The sequence below is a fragment of the Pteropus vampyrus genome, unplaced genomic scaffold, assembly GCF_000151845.1.
Source record: "Pteropus vampyrus isolate Shadow unplaced genomic scaffold, Pvam_2.0 Scaffold74, whole genome shotgun sequence".
NCBI classification, from domain to species: domain Eukaryota; kingdom Metazoa; phylum Chordata; class Mammalia; order Chiroptera; family Pteropodidae; genus Pteropus; species Pteropus vampyrus.
Genome location: NW_011888855.1, coordinates 7,171,920 through 7,195,472, shown reverse-complemented (window position 1 = coordinate 7,195,472; position 23,553 = coordinate 7,171,920). Strand labels below are relative to the sequence as shown.

Genomic DNA, 23,553 nt, shown 5'->3' with positions numbered 1-23,553 from the left:
CACTGGCAATGGACCCAGCAAATAAAAAGGCAGGGGAGTGCTCCGTTCTCCCGACAGCTGCAGACTCTTGAATGCTGAGGACCAGAGCCCCAAATGCATTCTCTGCTTTGCCAAACGAAACAGCAGCGCCTCTTAAGTTCCTGGTGAAGCCACATCTGCTTTCGGTTGAGCTGGGTGGGAGTGTTGCTGTTCCACAGGGTGCTATAAATCAGGGAGGGTGTGGCGGAGGAGATGGGGGGGGTGGGGGGCAGCTGCCCCCTGCGGCACACTCACAGGGATGCCGTCCCCGCATTACCTTTGAAGACAGAATTCAGCGGGGCCAGGAGAGTCAACCGCTCATTTCCAGAGAGATGAGTGCTGAGGCCTGCTTGTTTGAAAAGGTCAATGGTGGTGGAAACATCAGACTCTGCAGCCAACTCAAATAATGTCTTGGCTACAAGGAAGGAGAAAGTAGGTTCAAAAGTTAAATGTGCTGTTTCCATTTATCGTTTGTCCACCCCAGAGCATGACATACATCAGCAGGAATGTCACCTCGTGAGTCAACAACCCCTCTAAACACTGCTGGGGCACTGTGGGTTTGTGTCATCAGGGGACAGTCACCCAGATATCTCACTGGTTGGGGAAGTGAGGTGAGGTTCAATTGGGCAGAGGTCAGCCTCTGACCCACCGCTCGGTCAGGACACTGCCTAATGCTGGGGAGGAAGGCAGCATTGTCTGTCATGGCTTTGGAACAGCAAAAAATGCTAGTGACCACACCCACAGAAAGTGTTTTTTCTGGTTTGGTTTTTCCTGTGAAATTTCTTCACTCATGGGCAGTAGACCTCCCTGAAATCCCAGAATGGGGCTAGGATGCTGAATGAAACCAAGCCAAAGTCCATTTGGTCATTTCTTCTAAGGTCTATGACCTTGGGATACTTGGGGACTATTGAGAAAGCGATTGCTCTGAGGTTAGCAAATGGTCCTTAATGCCCAACCAGAGCAGCCAGATCTTCTGAAAGGCTTCTGTGATTGAGCCGTTCCCTCCCCAGACAACTTCGACAGCTCTCTATTGCCTCCAAGATAATGTCTGGACTCTCGTGCCTGTAGCTCAAGATGCTTCACAGCCTGGCCACAACCCACCCGGTGCCCAGGCCTTTTCTCCTGAGAGGCCGTGAGCTGGGTTTAGGCAGAGAAGTGGCCCCAAATATCCCTGAATTCCCTTGGCCCTGCCACCACAGGTGGCAGAGGGGATAGTGGGCCTGGCAGGACCAAAGCCCCCTGAGGCCTGGCTTACCTGAGTCTGGGATGAGCAGCTCGTCGATGTGGTGGATCACACCATTGGTGGCCAGGGTGTCTTTATTGGAGATGATGGCCTTCCCGTTGATGGTAAGCATGTCCCCGCTGCAGCCCACCTCCAGCGTAGTGCCCTGCAGGGTCTCCACGGACAGACCCGCAACAATGGCTTCGGCACACATGGCCGACTTCAGGATGTGGTTGTTCAACAGGTCTGGGGGCCGAACAGAACACAGGCAAGTCAGTGCCGCTCCAGGCTGACCTCGGGGGCGGCGTGCAACCTGCCCGAGGCTGTGAGGATTCTGTTCTCGCCAATGCTGACCTTCAGGCTGGGGTACCCAGTGGCCCAGACCCTCCTCTCCTCCTGTCTGCTGTCCATCTGAAGCTAGCCGGGCCTCTGTGGACGGACTGCCTGAGTCTGAATCCCAGCTCAGCCATTTATCAGCTGTGGGACCCTGGGCAAGTCATTTATCCTCTTAGAGTCTCAACTTCCTCATCAGTCAAGTGGAGGTAAGCACAGCAGTTGTCTCCTAGGGCTGGCATCAGGCCTCAGCTCAAAAGTCACCTCTTCCAGAGAGACTGTCCCTGACCATCCCCAAATATCTCTGGCCTCCTCTGCTCACTACTTACTTACTGACTTCACAATGCTTAGCACAATCTGTGGCTACCTTATTTCTCCCCAGAAAGAATATACGTGCCACTGAGGACAGAATGCAACTGTGAATGTGAAGCACCCAGTACAGCGCCGGACGACAGAGTAAATGCCTAATGAAGGTCAGTGGTTAGCTTTCTAACTTCGGGGGTCTTCTCTTACCAAGGCCTGAACTTCGGGGGGACTTCCCTTATAAAGACCTGAACTTCAGGGGTAGGGGAAAAACTCAGATGAGTTTACCCTGGGTCATTTTATCTACTGACCTTTAAAAAACTTGTAAAATGTGGTTGGAAAAGCTAGACACTGTAATAAATGAGGCTTGGAATTATTTGTACATTTTGTTTTTGTTCATTTTACCCAAAGGCTACTAGTCTCCAGGCTCTGTCTGAGGCGTCGGGAATAGTGATTCAGTGAGATACGGTCTTTGCCATCCCATTCTCCCCTCCCATAAATCATAAATATAATCATTTATTTACTTGTTTTAGTTTAGAGATCAGACAGGGGCTGGGGGCCCTGAGGAAACTGTGAAGAGCAGATGAGGGGGACATGCTCCGGCCCCCGCCAGGCCGAGCAGGTTCCAGCACTGCTGCTCACCAAGGTCACCAAGGCCACCAAGGCCCTTTATCTCACATTCTCACTGCAGAGGCGAGTTTCAATTTGTCCTGACTGTGGGAACCAAAACCCCACTGTCACAGACAGGAGGAAGCCGAGGTCTTGCAGAGCCGTCACAGGAGGAAGCTTTGAGGCTCTGCAGAGTCATCAGGCTCCTGCAGAAGTGTCATGGGCATTGAAAGCCAGTGCTGACCTGATTCAGCCAGTGCGAAGAGAAAAGACAGCAAGACTGCTATGGGAACGAAGCCTTGGGTCTTTAGCTTTTCAGAGACAGAAACTGAAGGCTTGGGTGGGGTAGGGGTGACCTGTCAGGGTCACTTGCAGGGTGAGCAGCGCTAGGGCTGGACGCCAGTCTTCAAATGGGAGGACACCAGCCTGGGGCCGCTTCTCGCCTGCCTGTCAACCTGCTGGTAACAACCAGGAGACTGCTGGGCAGCCTCGTGGCCCTCTGCTTTCCAGCTACCAGCCAAGCCCCACACAGAGGACTCTTGCTTTGAGCAAATAGGTTTCTGAGCAGGAAAAGGCAGATGTACAACGGGGATAAATTAGGGGTGGTTTTTTCTTTCACTTTATAATAAGGAGTTCTGATATCTACAAGATCAAAATGTACTCTGTACAAAACATGTTTTGGGCAGAACGTAGTTCTAAATGGAAAGCTAAATACACTGAGATGCGCCTGCCTCTCACCTCCTCCCGGAAGCCTTCTGCACCCCTCAGGTGCCCCACCAGTGGCCTCACCCCATGATCCTGGGAGTATCTCCGTCATCGTGCTCACTATATCAGGTCTCAAGGACCTGTTTTTAAGTCTGTTGTCTGTTTTTAAGTCTTTGAGCCTTAAACGTCCTTGAAGGTAAAGGCTGTACCATGTTCACTCCTGTGGCCTGGCTCCCGGCACAGGCCAGGTATGTAGAGGCACCACGACACCTGGACATGGCATGTCTGCATCTGTGCTTTCAGAAGTGTGCTCTTTCCTGTCCCTGCATGGCTGCGAGGAGAGCCTTTTACATTCACAGGGTATCAGAAATGCATTGGGCATTTTACACAGTACCTTTCAAAGGTGGGCTTAAATAGATTCAAAAGAAATGAAGTTATCCTTGGATTATATTTGGGAAGAATAAGTGTGGTTGGGGTACACAGGAGACCCGGGGACTACTCCCCTTTGCAGGGGACTCGAGATCACCTGGTAGCAGCTCAGTGGCCCTGGAGCTAAAGGGGAAAGGGTGGGGGAACGCAGAGCCTGGCCTCCCTCCTAATCTCCTCACACTATTCGTCCTTCCTTCTCCTCCAGCAATAATTAATGCACCTCCTAACTCAGCAGCTCACTGAGGACGTGAAGGAGGACCCAGCAATGAAGAGTCAAGAGTTGACTATTACTGGTTTTTAACTATTATTCTGGATTATCCATGAGGCCCCTGACCAGACATAGAAAATGTTCAAGGGTCAGCATGATGATTCCATTTCAAGGATGCCAGGACCTGCTATCCCTTCCCACACTGCCTTGTTCTGGCTTTGATCATTCGGGCCTTTAACCCTCTCTGAGTCTGGCCAGGGCCTGCTTTGGACCTCCAGCTCTGCCTCCCGCCTCAGCCTGACTGTATCCCCAGACAAAGCCTGCTGGATTCCATACGCGTGCCTCTGACCAGGGCTCTGCTCTGGCCTCTGCAAAGGTAGGGCTGACTGGGAGCAGTGGGACAGGATGGCGGGCAGCATGTCTATCCTGACACAGGATTGCAGGTGACATGTCTATCCTGGACGAGAGCAGGCCTTGGGCTCAGGATGGCGGCTCCAATGAGGTGGCAGCAGGAGCAGAGGGGTGCTCACCTCTCAGGGCCTCTGGGTCACCCAGGATGCGGTTCAAGGTCTCAGCAGGGATCTTCTCAAAGGCCTCATTGGTGGGGGCCAAGAGCGTGAACTGGCCATCACCTTCGAGCAGGTTGTTGAGCCCGGATGCAGCCACAGCAGCCTGTGGGGAGGGGAGAGGATGGAGCGTTCCCTGAAGGCTCTGGGATTCTCCGCAGACAAGGGGCACACAGCCTCACCCGTCCTCCCTCAGAGGGCTCAGGCTCTTGTAGAAGCCCAAGATGAAAAGACAAGCTGACCCAAAGCTCACCTCCTACCATCGCCTCCAGAGGCCTTGCCCCGCCTGAGCCCCAGGCACTCTGGCCACCTCTCAGTTACTTCGTGTGCTTCCTCCTTTGTACCTCCAGGCCTGTGCCCCTGCCGTTACCTCTGCCCTTCCCATTGCCCTTCCCCTCTCTTTGCTTCTCTGACTCCTATTTCTTCTTTGGGCCTTGACGAAGATGTCGTGCCTCTAGGTAGTCAATGTGGCCGTGCCTCCCACCCTCATCCCACCCCCAGTGAACACGAGTTTGTCTTTTACACATACTCGCTTAGCTTGCTGTCCTTATCATGTCGTAATTAGTTACTTGTAATAATTACTTGCATGAACGCTGAGAGTGTAAAGATCATATAATCCATTCTCTACAGAGCAGCCAGAATGATCTAAAAGTAAAAAGGGCTTCCTACTGCTCTCAGGATGAAGACATACTCCTTTGCCAAGTCTGCACGACCCTGCAGGAGCTGGGCCCTCACGGCCTCCCACTCCCTCCTCTCCTTCTGGCTGCCTGGTTGTCTTCGCTCTGGCCCCGCTGGCCTCCTGGCTCGCTGTTCCTGCCTCTGAGTCTTTACTCTTGTTTACTCCCACTCTCCCCTCTGCCCACTGTGCTCCTGAACCCATGTTTTATACAACTGGCTGTTCTCATCCTTCAGGCCTCAGCTCCAAAGTCACCTCTTCCAGAGAGACTGTCCCTGACCATCCAGGGCCCACTGGCCTCCTCTGCTCACCACTTACTTACTGACTTCACAACGCTCAGCACAATCTGTGGCTACCTTGTTTCTCCCCAGAAAGAATATACGTGCCACTGAGGACAGAATGTGTCTGTCCTGTTCACCATTCTAATCCTGGCACATAGAACAACACCTGAGAAGTAGCAGGTGCTTGATAAGTATGTGTTTGTGGAGGGAAGGGTGGGTGTTAGGGAGGGCCAAAGGGGAAGACGTGAGGAGGGAGTACTGGCCAAACCTAAACAGTAAGGGAGGTTACTTGGTGGGGATCGAAAGATGTGCCACCAACTCCGTGGGAACATCATGCCCTCGCAAACCCTGACTTGTGAATGGGTCCAGGAGGAAAGCAGGGGAAAAGCTTAGACAGCAGGGTCCCCAGGGCCCTCCAGAGCCACTTCCTGAGGCCACCTCAGTGTCCGCCTGGCCCGGGGGTGTTTGTCTCTGTGTTGGAGATCTCCAGGGGAGGAGCTACCCCACTCCCACTTGGTGTCCTTTGTGGTCAGGAAGTCCTCCATGAATCAGGGCAAAAACCCTGACAGGGCAGCTTGTGTTCACTTCCTCTGAGGAGCCGTTGCTAAGAGGAACGCCTGCTCACTACTCCAGTTGTAAGGCAAATGTCTTCTGGGCAGTGGGGGAGGAACAGTGATCTGTGGGCCCAGGGCAGTCAGAAGCCAGGCCAGAAGTCAAATTTCAGCTCCCATGTCCACATCGGTGGTTTCTCTGCTGGCCTGGGCTCTAAGGAAACATGGGGATGGCTGGAGCAGGGGTCCCATGGTGGGAATGTGCGGTCGAGAAGATCATGCAGCCTGATAGGCCATTTATTCTAGCCCCACACAAGGGAACCACCATCTGGGAGGAAGGGCCCTCCCACCTCTGGAACCCGTCACGCAGGCTCAAAGGACCCTGTCTTGCTGCGGCCACAGACCACTGAACTTTCCAGGGGGGCCAAGGTAAGGAAAGCTTTACACAGGAGAAGACAGGTGGTGGGAATTCCACAGCCAGGATTATGATGTTTCCTGTGGTCAGGCTGAGGGTGTGATCAGCAGATTCTCCAGGTTTATGGGCATTTAGAGGAACTTGCTCCATGCCCCCTAAATGCCCATGTACATGGAGACCTCCTCTGCTCCTCAGCAAAAGGAGCCCCTGTTGGGAGGCGGTGTAGGCTGGGCCTCCTCCCAGGGCAATTCCTCACCCGAAGGGTCTCGAAGGTGTCCTCGATCTCGATGATCTGCTGGATGTTGTTGGTGATGGTGGAGATGACCTTATCGATGAGGTGCACCACACCATTGGTCGCGTGGTGGTCAGCTTTCAGCAGCCGGGCACAGTTGACGGTCACGATCTGCCCGGAGAAGAAGCGGGGATGAGCAGTTAACACATCGGAGGCACCATCTCGAAGCCCCAGGCAGGGAAGACACAGCACAGAATGTGAGTTCCACAAGCTGTGAGACCCGAGGGCCCGAGGAGAAGCAGGTGCAGGGGGCATAGGATTACCTACAGCTCATCTCACCTGCGGGACCAAACCCCAGGGAGCAGCCCCAAGCGTGGACCGGGAGTGGGCTCAGGGCAGGTACAGGGCAGCGCGACGGAATGGGCGAATCCCTACCCCATTGGGATAGTGGTGGATCTGGATGTCCGAGTTCTGGTACATGGAGGTGAGGGCCATGCCATGCTTCAGCTCGTCTGTCAGGACCCGTCTGTTCACCATGTGGTAGCGAAGGGCGTTGAGCAGCTCGATGTTGACGTTGCTTACCAGGGAGTCCAGCACTTCCTGGAAGGGAGGCCAGTGTGGCAGTTAGGGGCTGAGGATGCTGCGTTCAAGAGGTAGGTCCTTGTTCCCCTGGCAGAGATGCTTCTGAGGCCCCCGTGACCCCAGGCCCCCATTCTGCCAAGGACCCCTCTTCAGGAAGCACTGAGGTCTGTCTGTGTCCAATTGGACAGATGGGGCATTAGAAGCAACTTGGTGAGGTATATTTTAGCTCAAGTTCCCTGGCTTCACCTGAGGGTTAAGGGAAAAAGTTTTGCAAAACGGTGGGAAATCACCATAGTCTCATCCTCATGCCCACCAGCCCTTCTCTCTGGGGAGTAAGGCAGTCCCCAGTAAGAATCCCCTAAACATAAGGAGGTCATCTCACAGCTGACAAGGAAGCCCAGGCCTCATTGCTGGGGGCGAAGATGGTAAAGCTTCCAGGCCCTTCCATCTCGGGCCTCAGCTTCTCTGTTCGGTCCGTGTACAGCTGAGTGGTGGTCGATCCAACGACTCCCAGTGTCTCGTAAAGGTTTGAGAGCGGTAGGGCTGCAGGGGCAGAGGACACAGGAGCATGGGCCTTTGGGGCCTACCCCCACCAGACCACCCCCTCCCTGGTCTGCAGAGAGGATGGCACACCTGCAGGAGAAGTGTGTGGGAAGACCCACGGATGGCCTACCATTGGGGAACCTGAGGCCTGTCACATGCTTCTTAAAACAACTCGGTCAAATGCTTCCCTACCTGAACTCAACTAATTGGTAATTTTTAATCATTTTAACCACAGCAGGGCAATGCTTTAGTTCATAGACATTTAGATAATACAGGCAATGTACACCTGAAAGAGCTGTACATTAATTATAAACTAGTCTTGCAGATCTATGTATTTATTGAAATCAATTCCCTAGAATAAAAGAATTTTACAATTCTTTGTATTTACGAGTAACAAAATGTTATCTCCTAAAAGGAGTCCGAAGCTTAGGTGGGCCTTCCCCTCGCACAGGGAGCTTCACATTCATTTTACGGGGCGTGAAACTAAGGCTCAGAGGTTGAGCACCCCTTCTGAGTTTGTTCTCCTTTCTCATTCTGTATTTCCCACCTGTCCTTCCACTTAAGTGAGGAACGCCATGGCCTAGCCCATGCCAACTGCAGCCCCCTTCACGACCTTGGCACCAAGCAAATTACCCACTTCCTTTTACGTCTCGGTCTCATATCTTGTCTAATAAAATTGCAAATATTTCAAAGTTAGAAAAAAAGCCCTCCTCTGCACAGTTCCTGGTGGTGTATGGAACTAAAGTTAGGGGGCTAATGAAATTCACAGGTGCCACTCAGTCTGGTCCCACACGGCCCGTCGTGGCACCCTTTGCTGACCATGAGCGAGCCTGCTGGCCTGCTGCTGCTTTCTATGGAACTCCAATAGGCCGAGTTTCGACAAAGCGAGGCAGGGGTGGCTTAGTGTTCCCAGCCCAGCTGGAGACCAAGCCTATCCCATCCATTCCCTAGCAGGGTGATCAGAAATGTGGGTTGTGTTTAGAAACACTCCCAGCCAGAGCCAACAGGGCTGGGAGCCTATGCCTGGTGAGAAGAGCACAGGCAGGTCAGAACTGGAGTCTGTTCCCCCACGCCGCAAGGGGGTTGGCTTGAACAGGAAGGAGCAGTGCAGGAAACTCAGTTTCCAACTTCCATCCTCTCGCCCTCATATGGGGCCGAAAGGCCATCGAGCACATGGGGAGAAAGTCCACACAGCCTTATCCTTTGGACCTCCATTCAGACTCTGCTGCCTTTTACCTGGGTGTGCCTCTCTCCTACCTCTGCCCTCCTCCCGCACCAACAGGCAAGGCCTGGCTACTCACCTGCGGGACAGCCCTTCTCTCCCGGGACCTTTTCATATCCAGGACAGCACTCGTAGCTGATGACTCTGCAATGAGGCACACACATATGTAGGGTTAGGCAGAGCTTCCCCCACTCACATGCCATACGTCTTCTGCAGGAAGAATGGCCTCTATTGACAAAGGAAATGGCAGGTAAAATGTATTGCTTGCAAGGGAGATTATTCACTAAGTCATATTTGTGCCTTTCATTGGCAAAGAGCTTGTCACTCCTCCTCGGCTTTGTAGAATGTTCCCAGTGCTTGCCATCACCTACAACAATCCAACTGGGAACCAGTCAGATGACTGGGGCAGTATATGCAACAGTGGGATTCGAAAACATACTGGGAATTTATCTGCAACGTAATTCATGGGGACCCAGTGGTCGGTACTCCTGAGAGGCAGCAGGAAGGAGGAGAAAGAGCCTTGGACCTGTTTTAGCTCTGAGGCTGCCGCTAACTAAGGGACCTCTCCAGCCGGTCCCACCTCCTCTCTGGGTCTCAGTTTCTTCATCTGTAAAATGGACGTACACACCGTGTGATAGACATGGGATTAAATCTCTCATGGCCTTCTAGCTCTCCCATTTATTAACCAAGAAGGGTAGTGTGTATAGGATCATCAAGGTTTTCTCAGTCTTTGCAATCAAACTTTAAAACTTTTAAAATCAAAATAAAAACAAAGAAGTTTTCCACTTCTTTAAATTAGAACAAAAGTTTAATCAATGAAAACATTTACGGGGGTTTAAATCAAAAATATACAGAGGATTGTAGAGTGAAGCGCTCACTATCCACCCCCTCAACCACTCCATCCTCCTTCCAGGTGGCAACCAATATCACCAGTTTGCAAGATTCTTTGTATTTGGAGGAACAAGACTGGCACTATATCGTTTTAAACTTTGAAATCATTTGACAGAGGAACAAAACTTTCTCTTGTTCTTGCTCAGACCAGTCCACTGAGGAACATTTACCCGCGTCTGGAGGTCTGAAACACAGCTTCGACTAACCCAATATTCTGGAGAAGCCCCAAGACTGAGAATTTCAAATATCATTGCAAGGAAGTAAATGTTCTTAGAGCCTACACTTAAGACTCGCTTCACACCAAATCCCCAGGATCTGCCTCGGGCCACTGTGCACCTGCAGTGTGAGCACAGCCCTTCTCTGTAGCTAGATGCAAACAGCCATGTCCTGCCCCTTCCTTTCTTATACATGGATATGCTCTTTGGGACAGGAGAGAATTCAGACTTTGACTGCAGTGGGTTTTACCACTGAACTGCTCACTCCGGGGCTCTCACAGACTGCTGGATGACCTCGCCAGAAGACAAGGAGGCAGATCCAGAAGAAATCGGGCTTTGGGGAGAGGAAGGGTGCTCTCAATGAGCCTGGACATTCTGCTCTTATTAATTCCACTGGAGTCACCTGGGGAAGCTCTGGGGTGAGTCATGAGAAGATGAAGCCTGGTTCATGTTATCCAAAGTGGTGTTTCAGAGATAGCCAGGCTAGGATTCTCAGGCTGCCAGGGAGCCACCTGTATCACCTGGCCAGAAAGGTTCCCCTAGGAAATGGCTGAGTGACATGCCATGCACATTCTTCTTCACCCTGCTCTCTCCATCCTCCTGCCTTCCTTGTCTCCCTTTGCTCCAGCCCGCTCCCCATCCTTCCTGTTTAACCTTTCATCCCTATACTTAGAAAGGTTAATGGGCTGGTGGTCTTAGGACTCAACTTGACCAACCTACAATTTTATCTTCGGAAACTAAAATAAGATTTGATTGATATACAACCTTTCAAAGGCAGCACGGTGTAATAGAAACTGTACTAGAATTAGGAGGCTTGGCATGTGATCTATCAGTAAGTAGCAGGGTGACCCTGAAAGCCCATTCTCTCTGAGCCTCAGTTTCCTGATTTATAAAATGGGATGAAGTTAAACTAGATGATCTCTAAGTTTCCTTCCAATCTCTCATTTGCAATTCTAGTCAATGGGATTATTTCCAGATTATTTTTTTTCAAAGAAGTAGATTGCCAGCTTCTCCCAGCTAATTCTGGGGAGAGGTCCAAGCCTTGAGCCCACAGTACCAGGGGATGCCCGTGCATGGGATCCTAGGCCTCCTCTGATAAATACCAGGGTTCTGTGGCTAGGGTAGGGGAAATGGGATCAGGTCAACTCCCCGAAAGCTTAGATTCTTTCCAAAAGTGCCTGAGTGACATTCCATGGCATTGGAGAAGCACAGTTACAAGATGAGTCTTCTAAAAGCCTTCCTTATTTCTGGGGACCCCCGTATACATGGATGCTACATACTCCATGTCTTGGAGCCTCAAGCCACGATGGCCGTGTTGAGTCATGTGACTCACCTGAGGAAGACTCTTTTTCCAGGATGTCAGCATCTGAGTTCCACCCCCAAAAGAGCCACATGAGAGCTCAACAGCTCAGCTGGCCTCACCAGGATTTCACTGGGGACAAAAGAAAACCGACTCCCCAAGTGTGAACTGGTTCCTGTAACCAAGTGTGTGTGTGGAGAAAGGCGGGGGCAGGGGGAAGGGGTGAGAATGACACAGGAGAAATGGGAGGGCTGAGGGGCTGGGGAGAAAGGACAGAGCTAAGCAGAAAATTCAGCGTGGAGAATGAGACTTAGGATGGAATCAGAAAGCTGCAAGGGCTCTGAAGGGCCAAGGGGTTTCTTAAGACCACAGGCAGGGTAGGGGCAGATCTAGGGTGCTCCTCGAATTTCACTGAGTCCAATCCCATTCCCATTGTTCTTGACAATGCACATATTAGCGGGAAAGCAGACTGATGTGGAAAGTCTGACAGTGAGAGGACACAAGTGTTCTCTCCAATGTGATGAGAGCTAACCCTTGTCAGCATTCACTGTGCCTCTCTGCGTGGGCTCTCTGCACCCCTGTCTCCCAGTGGGTGGCACACTACCCCTGGCAGGGGCTCAGTTCCCTAGCTGAAGGCTTTTTCCTGGGTCTCTGCCAGGAAGCCTTCTCCTAAACCTATCACCCCGCTGACTGCTCCCTCTCCTGCCTTCCCTCTGCCCATAGTGGGACATCCCTGGCACTCTCTAGGTGCACAGGTGTAAGCCATGCCTCTCAGCTTGAGCCTGGCAGCCCTATAGGTTGAGATGTTGGCAGGTTCCCTGTCCCAACAATACCAGCTCTCCTCAGAACCAGTCTGCATGGTCCCAAAGAAGCAGAGGGCAGCTGGAAACTGCAGACTGGGAAGACAGCCCATTGAGACACCTCTTGACCAGACCTTTCTGGATGAGCAGTCCCTGTTCTCAGCTTAGTGCGCCACTCTCCTTGGGCTCTGGCCTGGGGGAGAACACACATGCTTTAGGGGGACGGGGCTGGGGCAGTCATGATGCCATCTTTCTCGGATGAACACAGCAAAGGGTAGAGACCACAGGGAACTCCCATCTATGTCTCCACAGTTCCTGGGCCTACCTGAGCAGAAAAGACCGATCTGTTGGTCTCTGAATCGAATCTCATTAGCAGAAGCTGTTCCAGTTAAAGGCTCCTGGCTCTCCTTGTCCTGACACAGTCCAATAAGTAAAACCCTTAGGTCAGAAAAAGCATATCTTCTAGGGTTAAGAGTCATCAATATTTTTGTTCTAGCTTCCCTGGACAGAAGAACAATTTGAAGAAAAAAATGAAGGAAGCCACCCAATTTAGAAGGGCATTTAACTTGGGGTCGGCGGGGAGAGTAAAAAGACAGTGCCAATGCAAGGTGTAAGAATAGGGGTATTTGGGAAGCCCTCCTCCGGTCCCCTCCAAAATTTTTACAGATGATTGGATAAAGGCAGAAGTATTGGTGTTTCTCTCCCCTAATCATTTTCCAAGAAGTTAATATAGTACATTAAAACAATCACTGTCTCCCAAGTATCCTTCATGCTTTTGGCTGGCTTTTGTGGCTGTAAATGCTCTAGAGATTAACTAGACCCTGGACATAGGTGGAGCAAGGAATGGAGCCTGAGAGCCGGTTTCCTGTGACAGAAGGTAAACCGTTCAGTGTATCATGATTTCCAAGTGGAGTCACAGAACAAACAAAGCCCGATACTGTCTAGACATTCAACATGCCCCACAGACTGCCTGCCTGGAGTGGTTCATTTTCTGCACTCCTGGCCTTGGAAATTGAGCTGAGCTTTCTTGAGCCTCCCGGTAGAAAATAAAAATCTTGAGCTCCTGGTGAAAAAAGGCTTGTTTTAACCTAGTGCCCACCCCCAAAGATCCCACCACTACCCCATTCACCGGGCACAGCTTGGTTAGTAGTGAGACTGAGTCTTCAGGAAATGTAGTTATGTTTTTCTGTGGCATTCTGCTTCTGAGCAGTGTGTGAGGGCATCTGAGGGGTTTCTGGATGCTGACTGTGTCTCTTCAGTTCCCATGCCCTTCATCATCTCAGTAGAGGTGTTGGCGAGTCCCCTTGTAGCAGATCAAAATGACACCAGACTGCAGGGGAGCAACCAGGAGTAGTTTGGTGACTCTGGGCCAAATGGCCTCTGCTGACCCTGAGGCCTTCTTGGCTAATAATCAAACTGATCTGATAGGGTGATTGTAAGAATTGAATGAGCTTACATAAGTAAAGCACTTAACAGATGCTTGGTATTTACCAAGGGCTCAGTTGTTGAGCTTATTCTTAAAAAACTCTGAGTATAAACTTTAAAATTGAAATTAGGTTAACTTAATTGAAAGCAATGTCCTACATGAGGCCACTGATGAAATAACATTGTAATAAATAAATCCCTCATAATACATCTATATAACTCCATAGATAGGGCCTGTATTAGTTTCTCATTGTCGCTATAACAAATTATCACAAATTTAGTAGGTTAAAACAACACAAATTTATTATCTTACAACTCTGGATGTTAGAGTCAGAAACTGGCCTTACAGAGCTAAAATCGAAGGCTGTATGTATCCCTTCTAGAGGGTCTAGGGAAGAATTCATTACCTATCTTTTCCAGTTTCTAGACGCTACCTGAATTTCTTGGCTTGTGGAGGCATCACTCCAATTTGCTTTCATTGTTACATCTCCTCTGACCGTGACCCTCCTGCCTCCTTCTTATAGGGAACCTTACGATTACATTGGATTTACCCGATAATCCAGGATAATCTCCCTTTCTCAAGACCCTTAACTTAATCATGTCTGCAAGGTCTCTTTTTCCTTGTAAGGGAACATGTTCACAGGTTCAGGGATTAGGATGTGGACATCTTCCGGGGGTCATTATTTCGCCTCCCACAGGGCCTTACCCAAAGTGGTACATGGATTCATGGAAATACTCAACAGAACAAAATTCCATGTCGGCTAAGCTGCCTCCTAGGAGTTTGCAGAATGAGACAGAACCTTCAGGAAGCCCTGCCTAACAGAGGTGTTTGGTTTGGTGAACCCCTGGTGTTGGGTGGACGTAAAATCTCAGCTATTTCGGAGATTATCCGTGGGTCCTACCTCTTTGCTGGTGCACAGGGAATATGAAACAGGGAACGAGGTGCTGGTGTGAGTCTGGGGACAGCCTAGCTTCCCTAGATGTCTTGGCATCAAGGTTGTGGGACACAAGAAAGGGAGGACAAACAGGGCTCTTCTTCAGCTTCACTGCCATGTCCCTGGCTGCCCTGCCAGAATGAGATCTACTGGAAAAAGCTCTGTCGGCTGACGGAAAAGCTCAAGCATACACCAGCTGGCTTTGGTAAAAGTCAAGTTTCTAAGCTTTAATACAGTGCTGAAGAAGTATTATTTCAGCCCCTGGGCAAAGCTATGCTTGCTACTAGAGAAAGGGGAATACCCTGCCAGCTCATCTTGGCTCCAGAGAAGGGCTATTGCGCTTGTGAAATGTGTTGCTTGTGAAACAACTTCAAGACTTTTGGAATGGACAGCTGCCACCCCAACCTGCCAGATCCTGCTGGTCTCCCGGTGCCACGTTTATGATGTCTGAGCTCCTGCAAAGGCTATTACAGCCCCAAGATGTCAGCTCCAACTTGGCTGTTAACTAGGCCTCCCTCTTGCCGAGGTTTGCACAAAGGAGGCCTGTCGAGAGGCAGCAAGGCTTCCTGACCACAATTTCCTGCACCATTGCTCAAGCTGCTGCATATAAAAATTTTATGGTTACTGATCAGACTGGTACCCGAAATCAGAGTGGGATGCTGTCTCCCTCATAACTCTCTGTTTGATTAGCTATTGTATTACTCTGGTGCTTTTTAGGATCTGAAATAAAAGCTAACTTGGATTTCCAAGTAATAAAATTCACTCAAGTCACTAAATAGGGGCCCACTAGTAACCACTTTTTGTAATAAAATCCGTATGTCGGGCTTGACAAATGGTACCAAAGATTCTATTTCTTCTCTTCTTGGAAATACAGGAAAGCTATTGTCAGAGGACAATGTAGTGTCCCCTGAGGGGAGTGCTAAGTATGACCCCCTCTAGTTAGAGGTGGCTCCAGCTCTTGGGTCTCTGTGTGACCAGACACTGCAAAGGCTCACTTGTTTGCTTTCAAGTTTAAATTCCCCTTGGTCTTGGGCCCCTTGGTGGCCTGTGCTGCCCCCTTTCCCTTGACACTTAGTTCCCTTTCATCCCAATGTATACTTTTGCTCCAGCCTTTCCCCTGGAGTCTTGCTGAGAAAGTTCCCACTGCCCAAGTTGGCTCCCCACTGAGACAGTCTTCTTTGCTCCAACCACCACCATGCTCCCCATTTCTCAGTCTGGTCCTCACCCAAATAAGGGCACCTAGGGACCCATTTTCACCAGGATGACGTCAACTCCAGCCAGCACAGCTCTCTCTCCCCTTCTCTTCTTGACCACCCATGGCACTTAATTCCTGGGGGTCAGTGGCAGCTCTGGCATGTGTCTTGGACTTGGGTACACAAGTGAACTGCAAGGCTGCTCATTCTCAGCTTTCTTGGGGACAACAGAGAGGAGCTCCCCTGCTTCCCCTTTCCCTCCCTGAGTTCTCTGGACCTCTTCCAAGTCAGCTCCACCTTCCTGATAGGCACGTGATGTTCTAGGAAGGGACCCTCTTGTCCTAGATCATGAAGTTTTATATCAACTCATGTTTTTCTATCTTCATTTCCTCTTTTTGGAGCTGCCAAAAACCATGGCCACATTAAGAAGTTGTGTGTGCGTACCATCCCCTCTGGCTTTGTAAAGCTAGGCCGATGGCTGGGACCTGGCACTGGGCTCTGCCTGACTCCCACCCTCACCCTCCAATTCCTTTACCCAGTGCCTGGGACGCCCTGTGCTCACCAGTGTGAGGGGCTGCAGCATCACAATCATCACACTCTCAGAGCCCAACCTGCCCGGAGGGGAAGACTGGGTCATCAGGACATTGTGCCAACACACTGCTGTGCTGCCTGTGCCTTGTCCTGGCACCTAGATGGAGAAAGATGCAGGTACAAGAGCCAATAAGCCACGGCGACTCACCATCAACAGCAGTGTCAGCCTGGGAACTGCCAGGAACGTTATCAACCTACTGGTAACTCATCGGGCAAATGCCTCAACATAGGGCCACCTGAAATACCATGGCCAGTGTCACCCCACTGCCAGCTTGACATCACAAGCAAGTCCCATTTTTAGGGAAACTGGAACTAACAAAAAGGTAGAGCCCTTTGAAACCCAGAGCTTTGAGATGTGGAAGAGCTGTTTGCTTGTTACGAGTGCTTTGGTCACCTTCCAAAAAGCAATTATGTGGAGCCCGGCTCGGTGATAAGTAATTAACTGTTTAGTTGAGTAGACAATATAGGCACATGGGAAAAATCAGAGTACTAAAGTATTTTTTTTTAATGAGCACCATGGAAGGATATGTGGTTCAGAATTTGCCCAATCTCTTTTTGTTCACAGCAGCAAGAATTATCACTGGGCGTTCGTTCACTGAAGCCGGAGGTATGTGTCCTTTTAGCTCACTTAACCCTCAGCTTTGAAGCTGGGTTTGGTCAAGTGGGGAGCCAGCTGTCATGAACCTGCCCTTGACAGGCTCCCAGGGAGCTGTTGGTCTCTCCCCGGCTCTGCCATGATCTCTAATTTCTCTTGAGTCATACTAGGATTGATAATTGCCTAACACAATCAGGGGCACAAGTTGGGATATTTTTTTTCCATGTACACGGTAAAGAAAAGAACATTTTCTCTTCCTTCAGTTAGTTATGAAGTTGGAGGAGCTGTCTGCTCAGTAGCAATGTTGCAAGCAATACGTTTAAAAAATCCTAACATGGGAAAGTGTTCAAGATAGTAGCTTAGAGTCTCCTAATCCTATCATGCAGACAAGAGGAAGGTCAGGCCCTCACAAGTGGCTCAGGAGGTTTTGCATAGCACATCTTCCTATCTGTAGGAGACAGCCAGCTTTGAGATTTGTTGCTGATTGGCGCCAAAACAGATTAGGTTTCCAATGAATTCTGTTAGAACATGTATGCCACCCTGTTTCCATCCCGAGGTTGGGGTGAATGCCACCTCCCTGCGTGCTGACAGAGGCACCAACAAGCCCCACTGTAACCACACTGGTCCACACCCCACTGGCACACTCATTTCTATTTGTGTGGCCTAGATTTACAAGTTCTAGGGGTAATAGTAATGGCAGGTAGCATTTACTGAGCACTTACTATGTGCCAGACACATTAGCCTCTCACATGATTATTTCATTCAACCCTCAAGACAATCCCAGAATGTTGTCTTATTGTTACTCTCATTTTACAGATGAGGTAATAATTGAGGGTTCCAAGGTGAAGTACCCTGCCCAGGTAAGTGGCAGAGCCAGGGTTTGAATCAGGAAGTCTGAGTTTATGTTCTTAATATGTTATGCTGCCTCATTATGTGTGTATTTCTTGGTATTCTCAGTCTTTTGGGGTGTTTACCTTAGGACTGCAGAGCAGGAGTGGCGTATAAGTTCACCAGTGGGTTTCCTTTCCCAGAGTCACATGCTGGTGGCTTCTCCATAATGATAATATTTGTATCATTTAGTGAGGATTAAGAAGCAGGCAGATACGCAGACACACACAGACACACAGACACACACACACACAGACACACACACACACACACACACATCTCATGTTCCTTGTAATCTCAAATCAGTCCTTAAAACTGTATCCAAGTCTTGTCAGGAGCCTTAAAAAGGTAAAACTGGCCAGCTTACTAAAATGGCCACTCCCAAGCACATGGTTCCCTGACATGTTTGCACATGCATCTTCGTGGCTCCCAGGCAGCCTGACCTTTCAGAAGGCTGGCCCAGGACTGAGGGTAGCTGCAGCCACCATACATGGAGCCCAGACTCCTCAGAGGCTGGAGGGCTTCAGTGGTTACAGATACTCACGTGGATTTGCCACAGATTTTCCTCTGGTACCACTGCTTGCAGTTGGTGAAGTACTTCTTGTTGGTGCCGATGAGCTTCTGCACAGCACACACGTTGGGGCTGAAAACAAAAGCACGGTGTGAGCAAGATGGCCAGCACATCCTGTGGGCCCTCCTGGGTCATTAGAAAGTTCTAGACCTGGAGAAGATACTGTCATCTCAGCCTTGGTACCAGCGGGTAGACGCTGGCCCTCCTGGCCTAGATTTCCATCAGCTCCCGGCAAATTCCTCCCCAAATTAAAAACTGTCAAAGTATATCACACATACAGATCTAACTTCTTCATGTAAATATCCTTCTTTGACACTAATATTTGGTAAGTGGAACTAAAAGCATCTTAAAAGTTTTAGATTGTGTGTTACAGATTGAGAAAACTAGCTAAATAAAAGTGGTACATTTACTAAGCAAAGAAGCTTGGTAAGAAGTCCCCAGCCTGTCTCTGCATCTCCACCTCACACTGAGCCAAAATGTCTACAGGCTCTAAGCTGTCATCCCAGTGCACATGCGTCATGAGGGGAGGCCGATGTCCTAGCCCCTGCACCTCCCAGGCAGCTCCACATGCAGACATACTCTGTGTCCCTAGGCCAGCTGCCTGGCTACCAAACACAACTGATCAGAGTGCCCCGCTGGAAACCAGAGGGCGTGGCCAGCTGCCATCAGGACCTGGGTAGGAAACGCTCTCCCACTGAACTCTGTCATTCATACTTAGGCCTCAGCCCAAGTCCCACTTCCCTCAGAAAGCCTTCTCCCAGTGCCCCGAGTGACACTTGTCTATCCGCCTCTGACCTGGGAGACAGCCCTCGCTTGAACAAGGATCCCATAAAGAATCCTAAAACTGACCAGGGTGCGTATGTCTCCTATCTTAAACTACCCTCCAAGGAACCTCGACAGCAGGTGCTCTGTCTCATTCTTTCTTTGATATTCTAGATGGGGCCAGGGGACTAGCACCGGGTTAAGGTGTAAGAACAGCTCAGAATTAACTTAAATGAAAATACTGCTTCCAGGACCACCCAGTTCAGAAGGATCCTCGGGAACTTATGGAAAAGCTGAGTGCAAATGCTCGGGTTCTGATGAGAAGCCTTCTTCCCCAGAGCCAGGGGCTTCTGCTTTTGTGTATTTTATTCTAGTGTACCACGTCCTGACCCAAAGTGTGCCCAGGCCATGTGGTAGCAGGACCTTCAATAGTAGACTCTGAGAAAAGAAGGCAGCTGTGGCTGTGTAGTGACAACTGGAAGGGGGTCCTCCTGAGCAGGCAGCAGGCAGTTCATCCGACTGAATCACAAGTCAGAAGACAGCAAAGCGAAAAGACTGAGGGCTTTCACACAACCTCCGTGCATAGAGAACTTCAGTTGTCGTCATTCTTTCATATCGATTCTTCTATAACTTTAAAATGCAAACAATAGCCACCATTTGATGTGCACAGTGTTTTTCAGGAAGACACTGATACTGAAGTGAGAGCTTCACCTGCCATTCCCATCGCATTGGCTATAAGACCTTTGTCAATTCTCAAATACTCAGAGCCAGGTTATTGGGCTACAGAGCAGGCTGATCTTTTATATCTCAGCTCTATCTCTTCTACTTTGTGGCTGTCACCTCTTGTCCAGTTTGTGGTTCGTTAAGCAAAGGTGAATGGGCCAAGGAGCAGAGTAAATACTAGTGAGTCGGTGGAAGAACCTGAGGGCCAGAGGAGTTAAGGCTGGGACGAAACCACAGGCTGGCAGGGAGAAGAGTCCATCTCCTTAGTCCTAACTGGGTCTGGCCAAGTGTCCACAGCAACCAGAGGATTCTAACAGATCCACCTTGTTTATCTGTTTGCTGTCTGGGATTCACAGGTTACAGCAGTCCCCAAGTAACCTCTGGAGAGCTCCTGCTGGCGACACTCCAGTCCTAGGTGTATAACTTCAGAAATTCTTCTATCTGACCAAGTAGGAAACAATTATTGTCACATTCCCTGCAACTTTCCGTAGGCGTTTGGCGAATGTCAGCGAGTCTCTTATGAATGTGGCTCCAACATTCCTCTGTGGCGTGTGTTTCCACTGCAGCTGCCTTTTGAGACAGGAGCAGAATCTGGGGGTCACTGTGGCCCGCTCCCTCTCACAGCAGGGTGAGAGGGAGTGGGCTGTGAATATAGGAAATTTATGCCAAAGTTTAATCAAAATGATTATCCCATTTCTGGAACTCCTGACGGAAGCATAGCAGCTCTGCTGTTCACCTTGGATTTGAAAATCAAGTGCATCAGGAAATTCAGTAAATTCAGTCCAGTTTTGGTTGTTTGATATTCAGAAGGGGATTGCATTTTTAGTTCTCTTTCGGGATTATTTTTTCCTTCCCTATTGCAACACAGATACAGCTGGGAGTCAAGAGACCACATCATAGTCACGACTCTCCTGACAGCTTTCTGTGTTTGGACTAAGTCACTCCATCTCACTAAGCTGTAGTTTCTCCATCTGTAAAATGGGAACATGAACAATAGATGCAAAAGAGGTGATGTGTAATAAAGGGCTTCACACAAGCACAGTCCCCTCTTATTTCTTCCTTCACATCTTGGATCGCACTGCAGTTCCTTAAAATGGTGAACAGATTTTCCTTCCCTTTTTGTCAGTACGCACTTCGAAGGGCTGGAGCTTGAACAAGGTTATCTATTTTGCATAGGGTGCCACACCCACGTGCAAGGCCAGGCAGCCCTGTAGTATTTTCAGGGACAGTTAGATCAGCGTCAATGCAATTACACCTGCAACCATACTGTCACAGTTCGCCTGTCTGCGCATCCAGACTTTACAGGGTGAGGGCATGCACACGTACCTTCTTAGACCATTCTGCCCATCGGAGGTCATAATGAGCTTTCCAATTGCACTGCAAGAAGCTAATCAAGAAGATTAGCCTGCAGGGGTATTGGGGTGTGTGTGTGTGTGTATGTGTGTGTGTGTGTGCGCGCGCGCGTGTGTGTGTGTGTGTAGGGTAGAGAGGAAGTTGATCTAATATCTGAAATTCATAATTTACATTTTAAAAAAATCCTGTTTTCTGGCTGGTTAACGTCTCTTCTGTGTTCTGAAGAGAAAGAGGTTTGCTATAGAGATGGTTCTTGGTGGAGCCCTATCAACACTCGCAGCAAAGCTCCACTGTCGTGTGCACAGACACCATCCAGGGTGACAGTACTGCAGGGCATAATATCTTCTGACATCATGGCTAAGACACAGAGGGAACAGAAACCTCCCAGAAGATACATAAAATAACATGTTTCATTTGCAAGAAAGGCACAGAATAAAGGTGAGGTGGGCAGACAACGAAAATGCCAGTTGCTCACATTTTGACTTTTATGCTTCATATCCCCCTTGTCTTTCCACCTGCACCCTCATCCTTTCGTACCAGCCTAAGTCAAAGGTGATACTTCCACTTCCCTAGAGACCCCAGGACATCTCAGGTGTTCTCCTCTTTCCAGGAGAATACTGAGTTTGTGGCATGGCCTGGCTTGATTTCACTCTGAGGAGAGGCCAGACTCACTCCCCGCAGCCCGGGGGAACCTAAAAGGCCAAGTAAGTGCACAAGGCTAGAGGCAGAGGGAACCAGGATAACGATGCAACCACAACCGCAGAGAACCGCTGGGGTGGAAACCAAGGCTTTCTAAAGTGCTATGAAGTCAATTCTATCATCACCCCCAACAGTGAGTTTTGATCTGAGTACTTTTTTGATCTGAGATCTTCCCAGTCATGTGGAGGTCTGGGGACTACCTGGGTTTGAATGCCAGACCCAGTGGCATTTGGGCAGCTACACAACGACTCTATCCACACACAGTTTTACTTAGTTGTGAAGGAGTTGGTATAACCAGGTAGGCTGGAAAGTTATGGCAAAGCCTGGCTATGTGTGAGCAGGATGGCTTAATTGGGGATGTAGGAACACTGCCCATCTCTGCCTGGGTTTGCCAAGGTCTTTACCAGGTCAGACCCTCTGCCTGGGTTTGTCTCCTAAAGCCAACACATCTTCAGTGTCTCAAAGGAATATCTGCAATGATACTGTCCCAAATTTATAAACCCAGCTATTGTTTTATGAGAGGTTCCAATCCCAGCTCCAGTGTCTACTGCAGGACCTTGGAAAAGTGGTATGTCCCCTCTGGACTCAGTTTCCCCATCTGTAAAATGTGTGTGAGGCCATAGAATTCTCCTGTTCATCTGGCAGGGGAGGAGACCCACACTGCCTTTACAGGTCTGGCTGTGCCTGGAGAACACTGTCTTGTGCTAGGTGGTGGGTGCAGGGCCTGGCCAAGTGAGCAGGATTCTGGGGGCCTTGAGTGGCCCCAGCTTGTGTGGCCCCAGTGGACGAGGACCTGGCTGGACTGTGTGCACTGCTAGGTGGGCTTCCTCTCTGCCCTGGCCAACTTCCCAAAGTGATTCTGGGCAGGGCTGCCAACTCCTCCCTCCTGTTTGTTGGGAGGGGATGCTGAAAGCCTGAGTCTGGGGGCACTAGTCAGCTCTCCCACCCGCTTCCTCTACAAGGCGTCCGCTGCTGCTGGCTTTCCCTCCGTTGTTCCCCGCCTCCTTCCCTCTGCCTCGTGCAGGGCTGGTCCCTTCAAGCGAGCGCCCCACAGCTGTCTGCATTTCCTTTGGGCTTTGTCCTCGGCGCCCCGAGCCAGTCCCTCCGCCACCCCAGTGGGCGGCCGGCTTACCCGTGCTGCCGGCCCCGGAGCCGGCTGTGCTGCAGCACCAGCTGGTAGGGCGACTTGGCGGGGCCCGCCAGGGTGGTGATGGGGCCCAGGGCCAACGCCAGGGCGAGGGGCACCAGCCGCACGAGGAACGCCATGGAGCGAGAGGACGCGCTGAGTGACGGCAGGGGCAGTGAGAGCGCCTCAGCCGCGGGCCGGGCTAATAAGCGCAGCGAGGGGCGGGGAGGCCCGGCGGGCGGGTGGAGGGCGGGGCGGCTCCGCTCACTGTCCTCGCTGCCCAGTCCTCCTCCCTGGGCTCCCCAACTTGCTCCTGGGCTCCAAGGCTGCAGGTCGTCAGGGAAGGAGAGGTAGGCAATTAGGGGCGGCTGTGCCCGAAGTTCTCCACAAGTCTCACTCCCTCTAGGAGCCTGCAGGACCCTGAGCCCAAAGATCCCTCCTCACTGGCCTTGAGGCTACAAAACGCAGCCTCAAGTGGGGAGAAGCAATGCTGCTCTCCACTAGACTCTCTCAGGCAGACTTGCCTCGGCATTCCGAAAGTACCCTGCTCACCCCTGGGCTTGCTCAATGAAAGAGAACTAGTAAATGTTA

The 23,553-nt window shown here is 50.4% G+C and overlaps 1 protein-coding gene across 1 annotated transcript in view; it reads right to left on the bottom strand.

The window, feature by feature from the left end:
- Positions 1-23,160, bottom strand: part of TGFBI (transforming growth factor beta induced) — a 32,289-nt gene extending 9,129 nt beyond the window's left edge. Inside the window, exons 1-9 of the mRNA XM_023532011.1 lie at positions 22,969-23,160; positions 18,273-18,371; positions 8,975-9,039; positions 7,513-7,673; positions 6,984-7,148; positions 6,573-6,719; positions 4,358-4,499; positions 1,274-1,486; positions 274-433 (exon numbers count right to left, since the gene is read on the bottom strand). Of these exons, the coding sequence (XP_023387779.1) occupies positions 274-433; positions 1,274-1,486; positions 4,358-4,499; positions 6,573-6,719; positions 6,984-7,148; positions 7,513-7,673; positions 8,975-9,039; positions 18,273-18,371; positions 22,969-23,102 (1,286 nt within the window). The 5' untranslated portion in view covers positions 23,103-23,160. The remainder of the gene's footprint in view (positions 1-273; positions 434-1,273; positions 1,487-4,357; positions 4,500-6,572; positions 6,720-6,983; positions 7,149-7,512; positions 7,674-8,974; positions 9,040-18,272; positions 18,372-22,968) is intronic.
- Between the last annotated feature and the right edge of the window lie 393 nt (positions 23,161-23,553).